At 53.1% G+C, this 17,006-nt stretch overlaps 1 protein-coding gene across 1 annotated transcript; it reads left to right on the forward strand.

Annotated features, from left to right (window-relative positions):
- The first annotated feature begins 2,735 nt into the window (after window positions 1-2,735).
- On the forward strand, window positions 2,736-17,000 carry Rapgefl1 (Rap guanine nucleotide exchange factor like 1). Its single transcript, XM_055620224.1, has 15 exons — window positions 2,736-3,596; window positions 6,158-6,236; window positions 7,745-7,880; window positions 8,107-8,204; window positions 10,899-11,011; window positions 11,148-11,315; window positions 12,146-12,243; window positions 12,354-12,476; window positions 14,326-14,504; window positions 14,578-14,668; window positions 15,183-15,233; window positions 15,333-15,420; window positions 15,616-15,680; window positions 16,053-16,107; window positions 16,317-17,000. Exons 1-15 carry the CDS (start codon window positions 3,077-3,079, stop codon window positions 16,439-16,441), a joined length of 1,989 nt encoding a protein of 662 aa, XP_055476199.1. The 5' UTR covers window positions 2,736-3,076; the 3' UTR covers window positions 16,442-17,000.
- The last annotated feature ends 6 nt before the right edge of the window (window positions 17,001-17,006 follow it).

Consider the following 17,006-nt stretch of genomic DNA (forward strand, 5'->3'; position numbering starts at 1 on the left):
ACTGTGTATCCCTGGCTGGTCTGGAACTTACAGAGATCCACCTGCCTCTGCCTCCCAAGTGCTGGGATAAAAGACATGCACCACTACCCCTACCTGTAGGTAGCCATCTTTCTTGGAAAGTAAAGATGGCACTCAAATACCAAGGTCCATGCTCTGAAGGACAGCTACCAGTCTTAGCACTGGAAAGACAAGAACAAAGACGACCAATTGGTTCAGGCTGCCTTTTACTTGAGACTCTGGAATGCACAGAGTAATTCCCAGTTTTGAATTAACTTTGAGTGGAAGTGTACAACTATTCTGCAAAAGCAACCCCTGGTATGGAAGACCGTTGGGTATTGTGGGGCAGGAAACGTTTATTCTTGGCTCCACAAAGCTTTACCTTGGTGGTGTGGGAATGCCCACAAACTGGGACATCTCCCCTCTGTCCCACAAGGTGACACTATAGACCTGATATCCCTGGTCATGCAAAGAATGTCAATCAATCTTGGGGATGGGTTACTGGCAGGAAAAAGGAATGTTGGGATGTTTCCTTCTCACCCCTGTCTCTTCCCCAGTCCTGCAGTTAGAGCCCATTGCTCTCTGTTGCCCTGGTAACCAGCTCAGCAAAAAGAAACTCAAGCTCAGCAAAACCCTCAGGTTCCCTCTGCCTTCCTAGCCTGCCTCTTGGTGGGCAGAGATAATGGGAGTTTAAGGGGCAAATAGATTACTGCCTGTCCAATACCTCTCTAGGAACCCATGGGTTGGGCGCCTCCGTTAAGCTTGTTGGCTCCATTTCCTCAGTTAGGTAATTTAATACCACCTTGCCTTTCTCTTTGTTTTTCTCATGGTAAGGCAGACACCCTATCAATTTTCCCCTGTGGGTCAGTCCATGGACCTACCTGAAGGTGACTCAAAACAGCAAGAATTTGTAGTTACAGGGTCACCTGACACTTGCAGCTGACCCGATGTAGTGATTTTCTTCTTTTGTTTATTTTGGTTTTTCATGACAGGGTTTCTCTGTGTAGCCTTGGCTGTCCCAGGCTCGCTTTGTAGACCAGGCTGGCCTCAAACACAGAGATCTGCCTCTGCCTCCCCGAATGCTGGGATTACAGGCGTGTGCCATTGAGCCGTGGTTTTCAACGCTGGCTCTCGAATCACCTGGGGAGCTTTTAAACTCCCAGAAGCCGTGGGCCTGCCACAGAGGATCTCATAATTGATCGAGGGTATGACCCTGGTGTTGGCAATTCCGAAAAACTCCCATGTGGTTCCAGTGAGCAGCCAAAGTGGAAACCACTGCCGTCCCAGGAGGACCACGAGTTAATGCCGCCTTTGCTTCTGATTCAAGGTCTCAAACTCCGTGACTGACACTTTAGCCACTTTCTGGAAGGGTCTGGAGTCCTGTTCCCCAAGCCTTTACTTTCTAGAAGTCTCTCACTCACTTTTATTTGCAGCCCCCACACCCTTCACACCCTCCAATTTTTCACCCTTCCTAACCGGCAGTCCCAAATCCTGCCCAGAGAGGAGGTTACCAAGGCAACCGGCTTAATCTGGTAACTGTGGCATGTGCAGGAAGAGAAGCCCTTCCCTCTTCTTACTTGGTTCCTAAAAGGTTACCTGGGGAGCTCCAAGGCACTCTGGCTAATTTCGTCTTTCAACCTTAAGCAATACAGAGTGTCCGATAAAGGGACTCCAAAAAGCCAATACGCAGACCTAGATTCCTAGACAAAATCACAGCTTTTTTTTTTTTTTTTTTTTTTTTTTTTGTTCCCTCTCCAAATCCACAGATGGGTATGCAGGGCTCTATTTCTGTGACACATGCTCTAGCACACATGGAACTGGGTAGGCACAAGCGTAACGCACACCCTGTCAGTTCCGCCCCTCCCAGCTATTAGCATTCCTGTCCATCCACGCCTGGTTGAGGCTCCGTAAACAGGGGCGGGGCTTGGTCCAAGGAGGCCCAGCCCACCAGGAACCTGCTGCCACGCTCTCATCACGTACACCTACTCAGCCTGGACGGGTTCGCGGTACCCCATCCTCCTTGGGGACAGATTGCTCTGGCGTGGCCAACAGGGGTAAGGGCAATATGTCTCCCGTTCCATGACTACATGGGCTTGGTTGACAGTTTGCGGTCTTCCCACTCATCTCTCCGGTCTTGCTTCCTTTTGCGGCCACCTGGACTAAACTACCCGTATGCTCTCGGTCTCCTCTAGCTGGTCTACTATCTCTCTCTGCACCAATTAGACCTGCCACAACCTGCTGGCCTCTGCCTGGCTCTCTCCTACCTGCCAGTACCTGCCTTCCAGGGCGGCCCTGCACCATCTACCCTATCAGAAAAGGATGTGGGTACCGCCCCCAGTGCCAATGCCAGTTTACCCAAGACGCCATCCTCACAGGTGGAAGATAAAGACCAAATAAAATTGTGGGAAGGATGCAAGGAGTTCAGCGGTCTTTATAAGCCTCGCCCGTGTACATGTGGGCGTGCCAAGGCGTAGGTCAAAGATCCGCCCTGGCTATTGGGAACGGTCCAAGAGGCCGGAGTCCTCTCCCTTGGTAAATCTCTCCCTCGCCTTTGCCCTTAGTCTCTGCGACCGTCAGACACCGAGTCCTAATTTCCCTCGCGGTCAGCACCAGCGGCCTGAGTTCAAGCCTGGCGCGGCCCGGTGGGGGCGGGCCTAGCAGGGGAGGGGAGGGGACTGGAGGAGGGGGCGCGGTCTCAATTCTGCCACCTTCCCCGGGGCCAGGAGCGCAGCCGCCGCCGCGTCCTCAGCCTCGCGCTCCGCCCGCTGCCTCTGTCGCCTCAGCCCGGCCCCGGAGCGCCGAGCCGGGGACGCCGGCCGCTCAGCCTGCCCGCCCTTCGGCCGCAGCCGGCATGGGGGGCCGCTGAGGGCGAGCTCCTCTTCCCCCTGGCACCTCCCCCGGCCACTGGCCTCTGGACTCCGGCCAGCGGGGCTCGGCCACCTCTGGCTCGCAGTCCGACGCCTGGCACGGCCCTCGGCTCTGCTCCTCCGGCTCTGAGCATCGTGTCCCCGCCCCCCCCGCCCGCGCCTGGGACACCTGGGTCCCCCGGCGGCCCCTAGGAGAGGGGCGGGGGGGGGGCATGAAGCCTCTGGAGAAATTTTTGAAGAAGCAGACGTCGCAGCTGGCGGGGCGAGCGGTGGCGGGAGGTCCCGGCGGGGGTCCGGGTTGCTGCGGAGGGCCTGGAGCGGGTGGGGGTCCTGGCGGGGGCGGCGGTCCGGCCGGGGGACCGCGGCCACTGCAGCGGCGTCAGAGCGTGTCTCGCCTTCTGCTCCCGGCTTTCCTCCGAGAGCCCCCAACCGAGCCCGGGCTGGAGCCGCCCGTTGAGGAGGAAGGGGGAGAGCCATTAGTGGTCTCTGAGGAGCCGGGCAGCGGGGGGCCCTGTTGGCTTCAGCTAGAGGAGGTGCCCGGGCCTGGGCCGCTGGGGTGCGGGGTCCCCCTGCGCTCCCCTTCCTCGTACTCCTCAGATGAGCTATCCCCTGGCGAGCCACTGGCTTCACCGCCCTGGGCCCCCCTGGGCGCCCCGGAGCGTCCAGAGCATCTTCTGAACCGGGTTCTGGAGCGCCTGGCTGGAGGGACCAGCAGAGACAGCGGCGCCTCAGGTAAGCCTCCTCATCCATCCCAGAGCCGCGGCGCGGGGGGGTCGGGGGGATGCCCCTGGTTTATTTTCCTGTCCTTAGCACCGGTGTGGGGCCTGAGGGGAACCCCGAAGTAATGTAGGGGAAGGGACATGATAGTGCTCATCCAGCTTCCTCCCCACACCTAGCGCCATTCTCAGGGAAGAAGCCAAGCCATCTCTCTCCTCCAGCCACCCTTCCTCTCCCTTGGATATTTAAGCCAGTCTCCCATGGGCCCGTGGTACTGCCTACCTCCTCCCATGCCCCCAGATTGAGCCTGACACCCTAAGATGGAGGCTTTCCCCAGCTGAGGTTATTAGATAGCACCCTTTAGACCGTATCTGAGGCCTGGAAATGCTGACAGATTCCTGGCTGGGTAGAAGCTCCCCCAGAACAAGCGCTGGCTCATCTGGTGGGGCAGTGTGGGTAAGACACGGGCTCGGCTCAGCTGCCCTTAGGCAAAGTGTCCTCCTTGGGAGGGGACTCGAAGGTCTCTGAGGGAAGGTACCAGGAGACTGCAGCATCCAGAAGGATCTAGGCCTCTGCAGCTCCCAACCTTCCTATGTCATGCCTCAGCACAAGGCCCTTTTAAAAAATAATAACCACACCCTGGGAGGCTTAGTCCCTAAATGATGGTGCATTTCACCCCCTTCAGTACCCTATTAAAGGGATTTTTTGAGAAACATAGCTCCGACACACACACACATCATTAGTTGGAACTGAGGTAGAAGACGCCAGGGTCTTTAGATCTAATTAGGCTCTGCACTAAACCCAGAAGGGTCTTAGGTTTGCCCAAAGTTGAGACCCTAAACATAAGGATGTTACACGTCAGTCTCCATCCTGTGCAAGGTGTCCTGGTCATAGTGTGGTGTCACCCTGGCCGCTACGTTTTCCACCCTGGAGGTTGGGGTCCTCTCTTTTGGCTTAGGCGGCAGTTGCCCTGGGGAGCTGACACCTTTTGGATTTAATTAGTACGATATCAGACACACACAGCTCTCTTAACCATAACTTCCCGCCTACACCACACACCGTGTCTCTCTGACACATTCCCCGGGGAGGCTGTGCGTTGGACTGGAGCCTGCCGTGGAAGAAGCAGATGCCAAACTGTAGCCCCCGTATCAGCGTCTCCCCCACTCTGCCCATGTTCCTCTTTCCTTTACCCTGCTTTTAACATTCATACTCTCAGGAGATGAAGATGCTAGGAAGGATGTCAGGCCTACTTAGGCTTATTCTCCAGCCTTGGGGCTGGGCATTAGGCCAGGGGGGCCTTCTGACTGACTTTTAGAACCATAGCAGGGTATCCAGGCAGAGAGGGAAAGAGGGGTTGTCTTTCCTCTTCTGCAGGGGCACGGTGCCACAGACTGTTCAGTTTTCCCTGGGTTAAGACTCCTGAATTGTCGCCCATATTATCTGGCTTGGCAGTCTAAATCCCCAGAGTGACTGGTTTGGGAAAGCTCCCAGCTTCACCTGCCACTCCAATATTTCCAATATAAGCCTCGTTCTCCAGCCATTTGGTTGCCTCCCAGGCTGTGTGGGAGGAGACAACTGCTTATTGAAGGCTCTCCACAGCCAGCCAGAGCCTCTGAGAGGTCTTCTTCTGGCTCCAGGCAAGTGCCTCCTAGCTCTGGGCCTCAGTTTCTCATCTGTGAAGCAAAGTAACTTGAAGGAGACAATCTCTTGTTGCTTCTCTGCCTCCACCTTCATGGCTGGCACCGGCAACAGGGCAGGACAACCAAGAGTTGTCACAAGCCTGGAGCAGTGCCTGGGGACCGGGCCCTAACCTGTCCTGGTGAGGCCACCTGGCTCCCTCCCTGTGCCCTGCCTGTCTGTGGGTGCCAAGCAGCCCTGCCCTACCCCAAGGCTGGCGGCAAGTCAGGGCGACCTTGTACCTGGCTGACTGGCTGAGCCAGGCCCAGACAGGGGTGTGGAGGGAAAAGGGTGATGAGAAGAGCCCCTCCCTCTCCCTTTCCTCATTAACCCTTCCACCTCTGAGCACCCAGAGGACAGAGGGTTTCTATTTAAAGACTGAGAAAAAGAGATGGCAGTCTGTGTCCTCTGTCAATTTTAATGGGGATGGTCCCCAATGTGCCTTGTTGAAACTCAAAAGCTATGAGGTAGGGAGTGGCAGGAGAGGATGGACACACGTCCACACCCATCCACATCCCTCTGACTGGAACCTCTGTGTTTGCCAGTTCTCTGTTGAGAGTTCCTTCTGTGAACTGTTTTTTGTTGTTGTTGTTGTTGTTTTCCAAGCACAGCTCAGGCGTGCTGTGTTATCTGACCAACTTCTCACACGCTGAAGAGAAGAGTGCATGGCCTTCAAAGCCATCCCCCCCTTCCCTCCAGCTGCCTTGGCAGCTGCCAGCCCCACCCCCGCAGCGGCTGCCCAGAACCTTCACACATGTGCGTGCGCGTGTGCAGAGCATGACGGGGCAGGTGGCCGCGGCTCCAGCCTTACTAAAGAGGCAAGAAATGAGGGTGCAGGGTTTCCAGAAGGGTTCTGGAAGCCCCCCTCTGACATCTGTGACACCCATTGATCTCCACAGATATTCTCCTTGATGACATTGTCCTCACCCATTCCCTCTTCCTGCCAACAGAAAAGTTTCTACAGGAGTTACACCAGTAATATCCTTTTACGGAGCTTATTAAGACGGCGGACCAGAAGGGGGCCATTTCTCCTACCCTTACAAACTACATCCCAGCCCAAGCTCTTCCTTAGAGGACACATCCAGCTTTTTATCTCACCAGCTGTGTGACCTTGGGCCTGGAGCCTCAGTTTGCTGGTCAGGAAAATGGAGACAGTTGTTCTGTTCTGGGCTACTGTGAGAACCAGCCAGGTTGCAGGAGTGTGGGAGGGGGGTGCTCAGAGTACAGTGTCAGGTTCTGGCTGGTCCTAGGCAGGGAGTTACCAGTAGTAACTGAGGCCTCGACCACATGAACACATGTAAGGGGTTGCTGGTCTAATAAGGGGCTCCTCTGTCCCCACTGAAGATCCTTGCTCTAAGCACACGCCTTTAATCCCAGAACTTGGGAGGCAAGCAGAGGCGGGTGGATCTCTGAGTTCGAAGCCAGCCTGCTCTACAGAACGAGTTCCAGGACAGCCAGGGCTACACAGAGACAGCCTGAGTCAGAAGAAAGAAAGAAAAAAAAAGTCCTTGCTCTAAACATAGGGTCTGATGTCAGCATTAGGCCGTGGCTGTGCTTCGGTAGGGTCAGCTAGAGACGAGCTACTGCTGGCCTGTTTCCTGGGTCTCCGGGCAGCATACGTTCAACTTTACCTGGTATTTTTGTTTTGTTTTGTTTTTGAGTCAGATCTCACTAGGTAACCCTGGGTAGCTTAGAACTTCTTACATAGACCAGGCTGTCACTGACTGGTGGCGGGCCTCTCGAGTGCTAGGATTACAGGAATGCACCACCAGGTCTGGCTTCACTGAATTATTTTAGAACCTAATTGTAAGTGTCAAGCCCTTGGGTAGAATGTGTTTAGGCTCTCTTAAAAAAGTCAGGCCTCACCCTCATCGTGATGTGAGGTCAGGTTTGTGGGCTGGGCAGAGATTAGATGGGTTCTGGCAATATTCTAATTTTTTTTTTTTTTTTTTTTTTTTTTGAGACAAGGTTTCTCTGTGTAACCTTGGCTGTCCTGGACTTGCTTTGTAGGCCAGGCTGGCCTGGAACTCCCAGAGATCCACCTGCTTCTGCCTCCCTGAGTGCCAGAACTACAGGTGTGCACCACCACACCAGGTCCTGGCAATATTCTTAAGTGAACCTTTTAACAAGCAAGAGCTGAATGTGAAGTGCTGGGCGTAAGTGGCCCATGCCCGTAATCCCAGCACTCAGGGAGGCGGTGGCAGGCAGATCTCTGCGAGCTCGAGGCTGTCCTGGTCTACAAAGCGAGTCCAGGACAACCAAGGCTACACAGAAAAACCCTGTCTCAAGGGGAAAAAAAAAAAGCTGAATGTGGTCAAGTTGAAGCCTTCACTGTTTGTACTCTGGCTGGTATGGGTGAGTGTCTTAGCTCCAGGGCCCTGAAAACCTTCTTTCCTTCTGGCACTCAGGCCTGGAATATTCAGGGGGCAGTTTGCTTTTGTCAGTTTCCTGGGCCATCCAGAACTTTTACTTAACTTAGCGGTCAGCTTTGTTCAGTCACAGAATGTGGAGGGTCCGGAGGGGCTGGGCCAGAAGCAGGCCTGCCTAGCTCTGCTCCTCCATTTCCTGGATACCTACCAAGGGCTGCTGCAAGAGGAAGAAGGGGCCGGCCAAATCATCAAGGTGGGCCTGGGAGGGAACCGGTGGGCGAGCCGGCGGGAAGTTCTTCAAGGGGGCCCCTTTGAAGGAGTCACGCTCCTCAAGCTGGCTACCTGCAATCCAAAGATGCCAGGGGGCTTCACTGTCGTTCCTGTGGGCTTAAGGCATGGAGGCCCTTTCTCAGCCCTGGTAGTGCGTGGTCCTTGGGATGAGGCATCTGCCCTTGTCTCATCCTTTGCCCTCTCCCTAGGAACTGTATCTACTAATTATGAAGGATGAGTCTCTTTACCAAGACCTTCGAGAGGACACACTGAGGCTGCACCAGCTGGTGGAGACGGTGGAGCTAAAGTGAGGGGGGAAGGGGAACCCTAAGTTCCTCTGTTGTGGGGACTGCCTCTGGTCTCGTGGCTTCAACATATTAGTCGTTTGCTGGCTTTTTAAAGATGTTTATTAATTTATTTTTATTGTTTTGCCTGCACGTATATCTGTATACCATCTGCATGCTTGGGTGCACTGAGGTCAGGTGAGGGCACTGGGTCCTTGGGAGCTTGAGTCATAGATGGCCATGAGCCACCAGGAGGGTGCTGGGAACACAAATGGGGTCCTCTGCAAGGACTCTAAATCACTGAGCCGTCTCTGCGGCCCCTTCAGCCCTTCAATATGCTTTTTCTTTCTGCTCCTTTTCCTTACTGAGAGTAACACAGGACCACAGAACACTGTCTCTAGTACAATCTCTTTCTGGGGAACAGGGGAAGCTGGGCAGTGTTTCTTACTATATAGCTCAACCTAAACGCCCAACTTAAGTGTGTTGCCCAAGATGACTTCTACCGGTAATCCTCCTGTCTCAGGTTTACAAGGGGGCCTGTGCAACCAGGCTCAGCTCCAGTGTTTTCTTTTTCTTTCTTTCTTTCTTTTCTTTTCTTTTTTTTTTTTTTTTTTTAAGTTTTTGATCCATTTTGCCATCGGCTTGCCTATTGCAGACAGTTAGCAACCTGTGTTTTATAAGAAATATCCCTGGTTTCCAGCTCTGGTTCCCACAGTGTAAATTCTCTTACCACAGTTGGTTTCTAGCTAGCAACATGATGTCCTGGGAAGGGATCTGCAGTAATAGTTACAAAATCTTTCCTGCACAGTTATGTATGTATAAATAAGCTATAGCACTGGCCATACAAAACTTAGTAAAGACAACTTAAGTGCTTTTACTGCGTTGTTTTTTTTTCTCATTTATTTATTTATTTATTTTTTAAAGATTGATTTATTATTTATATAGTGTTCTGCCTGCATGTACACCTACATGCCAGAAGAGGGCACCAGATCTCATCATAGATGGGTGTGAGCTACCATGTGGTTGCTGGGAATTGAACTCAGGACCTTTGGAAAAGCAGACAGTGCTCTTAACCTCTGAGCCATCTCTCCAGCCCCTCATTTATTTATTTATTGAGTCAGAGTCCTTGAAACTTTGCAGCAGTCTTTTAGCCTCCCAAGGTGGGATTCTAACTTTGTGCCATGATGCCTGGCTTGATACTGTCTCTCATTTGTTTTATGAGACAAAAGTTTTTCTGTGTAGCCCTGACTGTCTTGGAACCCAATTTGTAGAGCAGGTTGGCCTAGAATGCACAGAAATCCACCTGTCTCTGCCTCCCAAGTGCTGGGATTAAAGGCTTGTGCCACCACCACCTGGCAAAACTGTGTTTTTGATAATTTATTTGACCTTAAGTTTATGAAATGTGTGTATGAACGGACACACATATTTAATAGCTGTCATTAAAAATCAGTAAACAGGGGCTTCAGAGATGGCTCACTGGTTTAAGAGCAGTTGCCTTTCCAGAGGAGATTCCCAGCACCCATATGGCAGCTGACAATCATCTGTGCCTCCAGTTCCGGAGGAGCTGATGCCCTCCAGAACTGCCCTCCAAGTGTAGTGCCCCATGTGGCACACATGTAGGCAAAACACGCAAACACACTAAAAACACAGGTGAATCTTAAAAATGTGTATCAGTTAATAGCTGGGCATGGTGTCACACCCCTGTGATTCTAGGTATTTAGGAGGCTAAAACAGAAGACTCACCAATTCAAGACCAGCTTGGACAACTTAGTGAGATCATGTCTCAAGATTAAAAAAAAAAATAGTAAGGGCTTGGAATATAGTTCAGAGGTGGATTGCGTGTCCGCTGTGTGTAAGGCCCTGGGTTTAACCCCCAGTATTAACAAAACAAACAGTTGGCAAAACTCCCCAAGATTGACTTCACCAGCTTCAGGACATGAGTCCTATTCATCACTTGGTTTTTCTCCTTCGTTCTGTTGCTACAGGGTTCACTAAACAGACTTCCATAAACCATCCCTTCACCCTCCTGTTCCCAAAGCGTCCGTGTTCCCGGACTAGACATGTCTCCGAGCTAGACACCTAGCACAGCCCCAGCTTCCTGCCATCTGCTGATCTTCCTGGCTCCTCTCACACATCCCTCTTCACCTATTACCCTGGCAACTTCTGTGCATTCCTGCATTCCTACCTCTTCTTCCCATGATCCTTCAAGGCCCGGGGGGTCAAATGCCGTCTCTTCCACGGAAGCACCTCAGACTTCCCCCTTCCAGGAAGTTTTCTTCCTCCCCCACACTGTAGCACCCTCCTGTACCTCTGTCATCTCACCAACACTTCCTGGCTGGTATTAGAGGCACAGTCCTCGTCAGCAAAATTTAGATCTGAGGTACTACTAGCTACTGTGTGCCAAGAAGTGTGCTAGGACCGGAAGGATGAAAAACACCCAGTAAAAACTAATCCCACTCCTCAAAAGCTGTCAGTCCGGTAGAAAAGACGTGCGCATAAACAATATTGTTCCATCGTTTTGCAGCTTTTGAGACAGGAGAGTGGTCTTTCCTCATGGGTGGGTGGATCAGAGAAGACCAGAGAAAGAGGTGGCGGTTGATTTGGGTCACTTGGACAATTGTCCTGTGCTAGTCACTGTCCTGTCCCTGCTTAATGTTCCTGCCTGGTGCTCCATATGCCTGGCAGGGCTTGCTGATGCCCGGCTGTGTTCATGCCAGGATTCCAGAAGAGAGCCAGCCACCCAGCAAGCAGGTTAAGCCACTCTTCCGCCACTTCCGCCGGATAGACTCCTGTCTGCAGACCCGAGTGGCATTCCGGGGCTCCGATGAGAGTGAGTGTGGCCATTAGGAAGAGCAAGGCTTCTGTGGGTCGGGGTTGGGGGGTGCTCAGGGAGGTGGGCGGGGTCCATGGGCCTTCTGCACCCAAGGAAGCCAGCCCCTTTCACGGCATCTTCCCTGTCTGCACAGTCTTCTGCAGAGTCTACATGCCCGACCACTCCTACGTGACCATACGCAGCCGCCTCTCGGCGTCCGTGCAGGACATTCTGGGCTCTGTGACAGAGAAGCTGCAGTATTCTGAGGAGCCTGCGGAGCGAGAGGATGCCCTCATCCTGGTGGCTGTTGCTTCCTCTGGAGGTGAGGGGCAGCCCACTTGGCAGGGCTAAAGGCTAAATTCTAGCTCCTTGACACTCAAAGTGTCACCCTGGGTCCAGCCTTGGTGAGGGTATCACCTGGGAGACCCTACCCCAAACCTACACGATTAGAATCTGCATTTGGACCAGAAACCCCTACCCCCACCCCCAGGAGATTCCTATGCACATTTAAATCTGGGACACACCGGTTCAGAGCCATCGGGTTCTGGCCTGGGTGCTGCCTAATATCCAGCTGGAGGATTGTGTGCTGGTCATTCACACACACCCCTCCCAGCATCTTATATGCTCCATTTTTTTTTCTTCCCCCTGAAGACATAGGGGAGGCTCCAATCCTGTAGGGAGGCAGAGAACTAGCAATGTTAGCATAACTCCTGTGTGTGTGTGTGTGTGTGTGTGTGTGTGCTCGCTCGAGAGGGAGTATTCATGTGTGTGCACGCACAAGACAAGATCTAGTGTGTAAGCCCAGGCTGGTCTGGAATTTGCAGTCTTCTCTGCTTCGGCCGCCCCAGTGCTAGGATTTCAGGCATGCACCGTCACGCTCATCTAGCCTTATTTTCCATAAAGAAAAAGTATTCCGGTGTCATAGGGATGAAGGATTGAGAGATGCCCTACATACAGGGCGGAGTCTATAAATGCAAAAGAAATCATCTGACAAATTTCAGATAAAGATGGTATAGGCTGGCGATGACGCCTGTCCCACCAGTCTAGGACGTGCCAACACAGTGTTACCAGTTTCTGGACGGGAAGGGTGATGGTGTCTCAGGTATGTGATGGGTGTGGGTGGCCGAAGCTGAACAGCCTGTTCCTCTGCAGAGAAGGTCCTCCTTCAGCCAACAGAGGACTGTGTTTTCACCACGCTGGGCATCAACAGCCACCTGTTTGCCTGTACCCGGGACAGCTATGAGGCCCTGGTAAGAATTCCATCACCTGTCTTGGCTGGTAACAAGAGCTAGGGGGTGGGGACTGAGTCTCTCACTCTGCCACAGGGTGCCAAGTTTCTCTGACCCCACCTGCCAACCAGGTACCCCTTCCTGAGGAGATCCAGGTCTCCCCTGGAGACACGGAGATTCACCGGGTGGAGCCTGAAGATGTTGCCAATCATCTCACTGCCTTCCATTGGGAGCTGTTCCGATGTGTGCACGAGGTGGGACCAGAGTTCCATGCTGGGCAGGGGGTGTGGCAGGGAATGTGCTGTCGGGTGTCCGCTTTTGCAACAAGCAGGCCTCCTCGTTAGAGGACGCGCTCACAGCATACGTGTGGGCAATGTACGACCACAACCTTTATAGGCCTTTGTCCCCTCATCTGGGAAAATGTTGGCAAGCCTTTTCAGCAGAGTATACATACAGGGCCCAAGCACTGCTTATGCAGACTCTGAATTAGAACTCATGTCAAGATTCCTAAGAGTGTTTCCTGGACTGGGGAGATGGCTCAGGGTTAAGAGCACTGGCTGCTCTTCCAGAGGTCCTGAGTTCAATTCCCAGAACCCACATGGTGGGTCATAACCATCTATAATGAGATCTGGTGACCTCTTCTGGCATGCAGGCAGAATACTGTATACATAATAATAAATAAATCTTAAAAAAAAAAAAAGTTTCCTATTAGGCTGAGGGTGTAGCTCAGTTGGTAGAGTCCCTTCCTACCATGCACAAGGCCCTGGGCTCAACCCTCACCACTGAAGGAACCCAGCGGTGCATGCACGCTGGTAGTCTCAGCGCCTGGGAAACGAAGGCCAAGGGGTACAGAAAACCCTCTCTCAAAACAGCAGACAAAAAATGTGAAGGCTGGAGGGTTGGCTTAGAGGTTAAGCATGCCTGCCTGCTGCTCTTTTAGAGGACCAGTTTGATTCCACCCGTAACTCCAGCAACTCCAGCTCCAGGGGCTCTGATACACACACACACACACACACACACACACACACACACACACACAGAGGTAAACATAAAAGTCTTAATTCATTGTTGTTGTTTTTGAAACAAGGTCTCAGTATGTAGCTCTGCTTGGCCTGGAACTCGCTATGTGACCAGACTCAGAGATTGGCCTGTCTCTGCCTCTGAAGTGCTGGGATGAAAAGTGTGTACCACCATACCTGGCAAATTTACCTTAAGATTTATTTTATTTTCATGTGTGCATGTGTGTATGCGTATGTGTGTGTACATGCACGCGTACATGCACACATGTGAGTGCAGATGCCTACAGAGGCCTGAGACAGCAGATCCCCCTGAGCTGGAGTTACACATAGTTGTGAACCACCTGATGTGGGTGCTGGGAACTGAGTTTAGGTTCCCTGAAAGATCAATGCACATTTTTAACCACTAAGTACTATCTCCAGCTTCCTGCCTCAATAAAATCTTTTTCAGTTTTATTATTTATTTCTGAGTGTGTGTGTGTGTGTGTGTGTGTGTGTGTATAAGGTCACAGTGGTGTCAGATTCCCTGGAGTAATAGGCAGTTGTGAGCTGCCTGATTGTGGGTGCTGGGAATTTAACTTGGGTCCTCCGTAAAACCAATGTGTGCTCTTAATCAATGAGCCATGGCTTCAGCCCCAAAATAAGATCTTTTTGGGGAGGAGCGTTCGAGACAGGGTTTCTCTGTGGAGCCCTGGAACTCACAGAGATCTGCCCGACCCTGCCTCCTGAGTGCTGGGATTAAAGGTGTGTGCCACCACCACCTGGCCAAAATAAAATAAAGAGAGAGAGAGAGAGACAAAGAAAGAAAGAAAGAAAGAAAGAAAGAAAAAGAAAACTGTCTTCAGAAGACAGGAGCAGTTGTCTTCCAGAAGGGGATAACACAGACGTTAGCAAGTGCCTGGTACCTATGTGCTCACTAGGTGGGGAATAGTGTTAATATTAGTTGCCTCTGTTGCACCTTGTCCTGTCCCCACTTTCCTACTTTCCTGCCAGCTCACTCCTGTCTTTCCCTTTCCATGTGCTCTGTGCTGCCGTTTTCCCACCCACATCCTATGGCCCGGCCTCCCCTCTTTGGCTGTGGACGCAGCTGGAGTTCGTGGACTACGTGTTCCACGGGGAGCGAGGCCGCAGGGAGACTGCGAACCTGGAGCTGTTGCTGCAACGCTGCAGTGAGGTCACTCACTGGGTGGCCACTGAGGTGCTGCTCTGTGAGGCCCCTGGCAAGCGCGTACAGCTGCTTAAGAAGTTCATTAAGATCGCCGCCATGTGAGTGCTGCTGGCAGAGGCTGGGTAGGGCAGAGCCCCCAGCACCCCCTGACACAGCCTCCCTCCCACACAGCTGCAAGCAGAACCAGGACCTACTGTCTTTCTATGCTGTGGTCATGGGGCTGGACAACGCTGCTGTCAGCCGCCTGCGGCTCACCTGGGAGGTGAGGCGACCTCTCCCTTTTCTACCCTCAGTCCCACCTCAGGATCTGTGCATCTCGGGCTCTCTTTAGTGCAGCCTCAGGCTGCTGCAGCTACTTGGTGGGGAATCTCTGTGCCAGTGGGAAGCAGGTGCCCTCTTCTGGCCTCCGCTTCTCAGGACATAAGAGCTTTGTCCATGTCTTTGCAAGTCAGTAAAAAGCCAGAGTCCCATCCGAGTGGCCTTGCTATGGGCGTCTGCTGGGTCTCGGCCAGCACGCAATGGGAGCGCTTTTGTGCCTGGCTCCTGCGTAGGCAGAGGTCTCACTTTGTCCAGAATAATTTGCTCCTCCGACAGTTTCAAGCTCCCTGATTTACCCTTAGGGCTGACTCTATGTCCTATTGGCTTCTCCCCTCCTTTGCAAGATACACAAGCCTACAGCCCTCTAAGGAAGACTATGAAATTAGTCTCCCATGAAATTAGAGGAGCGCTGCTCTGACGTTTCTTTCTTTTCTCCCTTCCTTCCAACTCTCTTACAGAAGCTGCCGGGGAAATTCAAGAACCTGTTCCGCAAATTTGAGAACTTGACGGTGAGTGGAGTTGGCTTTCATCATCCCCTAGGGAATGGGAGACATCTTGGGGGGGGGGCACTGGGCCCATCTGTCTCTGACCCTTCTGTGGAATGCTAGGACCCCTGCCGGAACCATAAAAGCTACAGAGAGGTCATCTCCAAAATGAAGCCCCCTCTGATTCCGTTTGTGCCCCTGGTCCTCAAAGGTCAGTCGCTCCCAGTCTGTGCTCCTCACAGCCACATTCCCTTCTGCCACCGCCCCCAGGCCTGCCTCTTAGACCCCCCTCAGCCCACTTGCAAAGAACCCCTCCCCCACCCCACAGACTGCACGTGTCATGGTGGATGGGATGGGTTCCCTCTCCTGCTCTGCCCTCACATTCAGCTGTCTTCCTGTCCCCTAGACCTGACCTTCCTGCATGAGGGGAGCAAGACCCTCGTGGATGGTTTGGTGAACATTGAGAAGTTGGTGAGTTGGGCCCCCCACACACACACACACTGTCCTGTGAGCAAGCAAGCAAGGGGCTGTCTCCTCCCCCGCTCTCCTGTCATTTCCCCAAATAGCAGCCTTCCTCTCCTGGTGCCCAGCCTGCCTAACAGACTCCAGACTGTCTCCCTGGTGGCATGACTGTGCCAACCCACCCACAAGAGGCAAAAGCTGACAGGCAGCTTGGGGGTGGTTCAGCCTCCCTCTCTTGGTACCTTGGTACTCGTCCTTTGGCCCTTCCGAGGCCCCATCACTGGAGACTAGGGATGGACAGGAGGGCTGACTCAACTGAGGGTGAAGCGGGGAAGCGTGTGTCTGGGCCCTCCGCAGGGCTAATTGCTTGTCCTCTCCCAGCATTCAGTGGCTGAGAAAGTGCGGACAATTCGGAAATACCGGAGCCGGCCCCTCTGTGAGTACCTCAGCAGAACTGTGGCAGAGGAGGGACTGGGGGACCTCCATGCCTGTGTGTGGATTTCATTAGTTAGACTGGTCAGTTCTCCATTCTCTCCTGCTAACACCTGTCCTCTTTCATACCCCTTTGACCCGCCCTGCCTGCCATGCCTGTAGGAGATGGGGGGGTGCTGGGAGTCTGACTGCTCCTCCCTCCCTGTACCCCAGGCCTGGATATGGAGGCCTCCCCGCACCACCTGCAGACCAAGGCCTATGTGCGACAGTTCCAGGTCATTGACAACCAGAACCACCTGTTCGAACTCTCCTACAAGTTGGAGGCTAATAGTCAGTGAGAGTGGAGGGGCCCGGCCGCCTTCACGTCAGTCCCGGGCCCCTGGCCCTCAATGACCCACGTCGACAGACATCTTTTCCCTGGAGCCACTTCCTGATCCTACGAGGAGGAGTTGGGTAGCCTGCCAGGACGCATAAGCCTGTTCATCCTGCTGAGGTCCTTTTGCCATCACACTCAAGCTGCTCTGCTGGTTTCTGACCTCTCTGGGCAAGGGGCAACAGAGCACCTCTGTGCCCTCCCAGAGAGGTCTGTTCCAGAGATGGAATTTCTAGCCTCCACTTCCCAGGAGGAAGCACCCCCCACCCCCATCACAGCTGCGGTGTGGGAGGCACTGGAAACCTTCTTCCTGTTTCCCTGGATATACAGCCCCTAGGAGAGAGAGAGAGAGAGAGAGAGAGAGAGAGAGAGAGAGAGAGGGTGTGTGTTCGTTCATGTCCTGCTTTTAGGGAGCAGAAGCGCATCTGATAATGTCGGGAGGGTGTCTTCTTCCTGTTTCCCTGGATATACAGCCCCTAGGACTGTGTGTGTGTGTGTGTGTGTGTGTGTGTGTGTGTGTGTGTGTGTGT

This window comes from Psammomys obesus, unplaced genomic scaffold (genome assembly GCF_907164565.1).
Source record: "Psammomys obesus unplaced genomic scaffold, mPsaObe1.curated_primary_1811, whole genome shotgun sequence".
Classification (NCBI taxonomy): domain Eukaryota; kingdom Metazoa; phylum Chordata; class Mammalia; order Rodentia; family Muridae; genus Psammomys; species Psammomys obesus.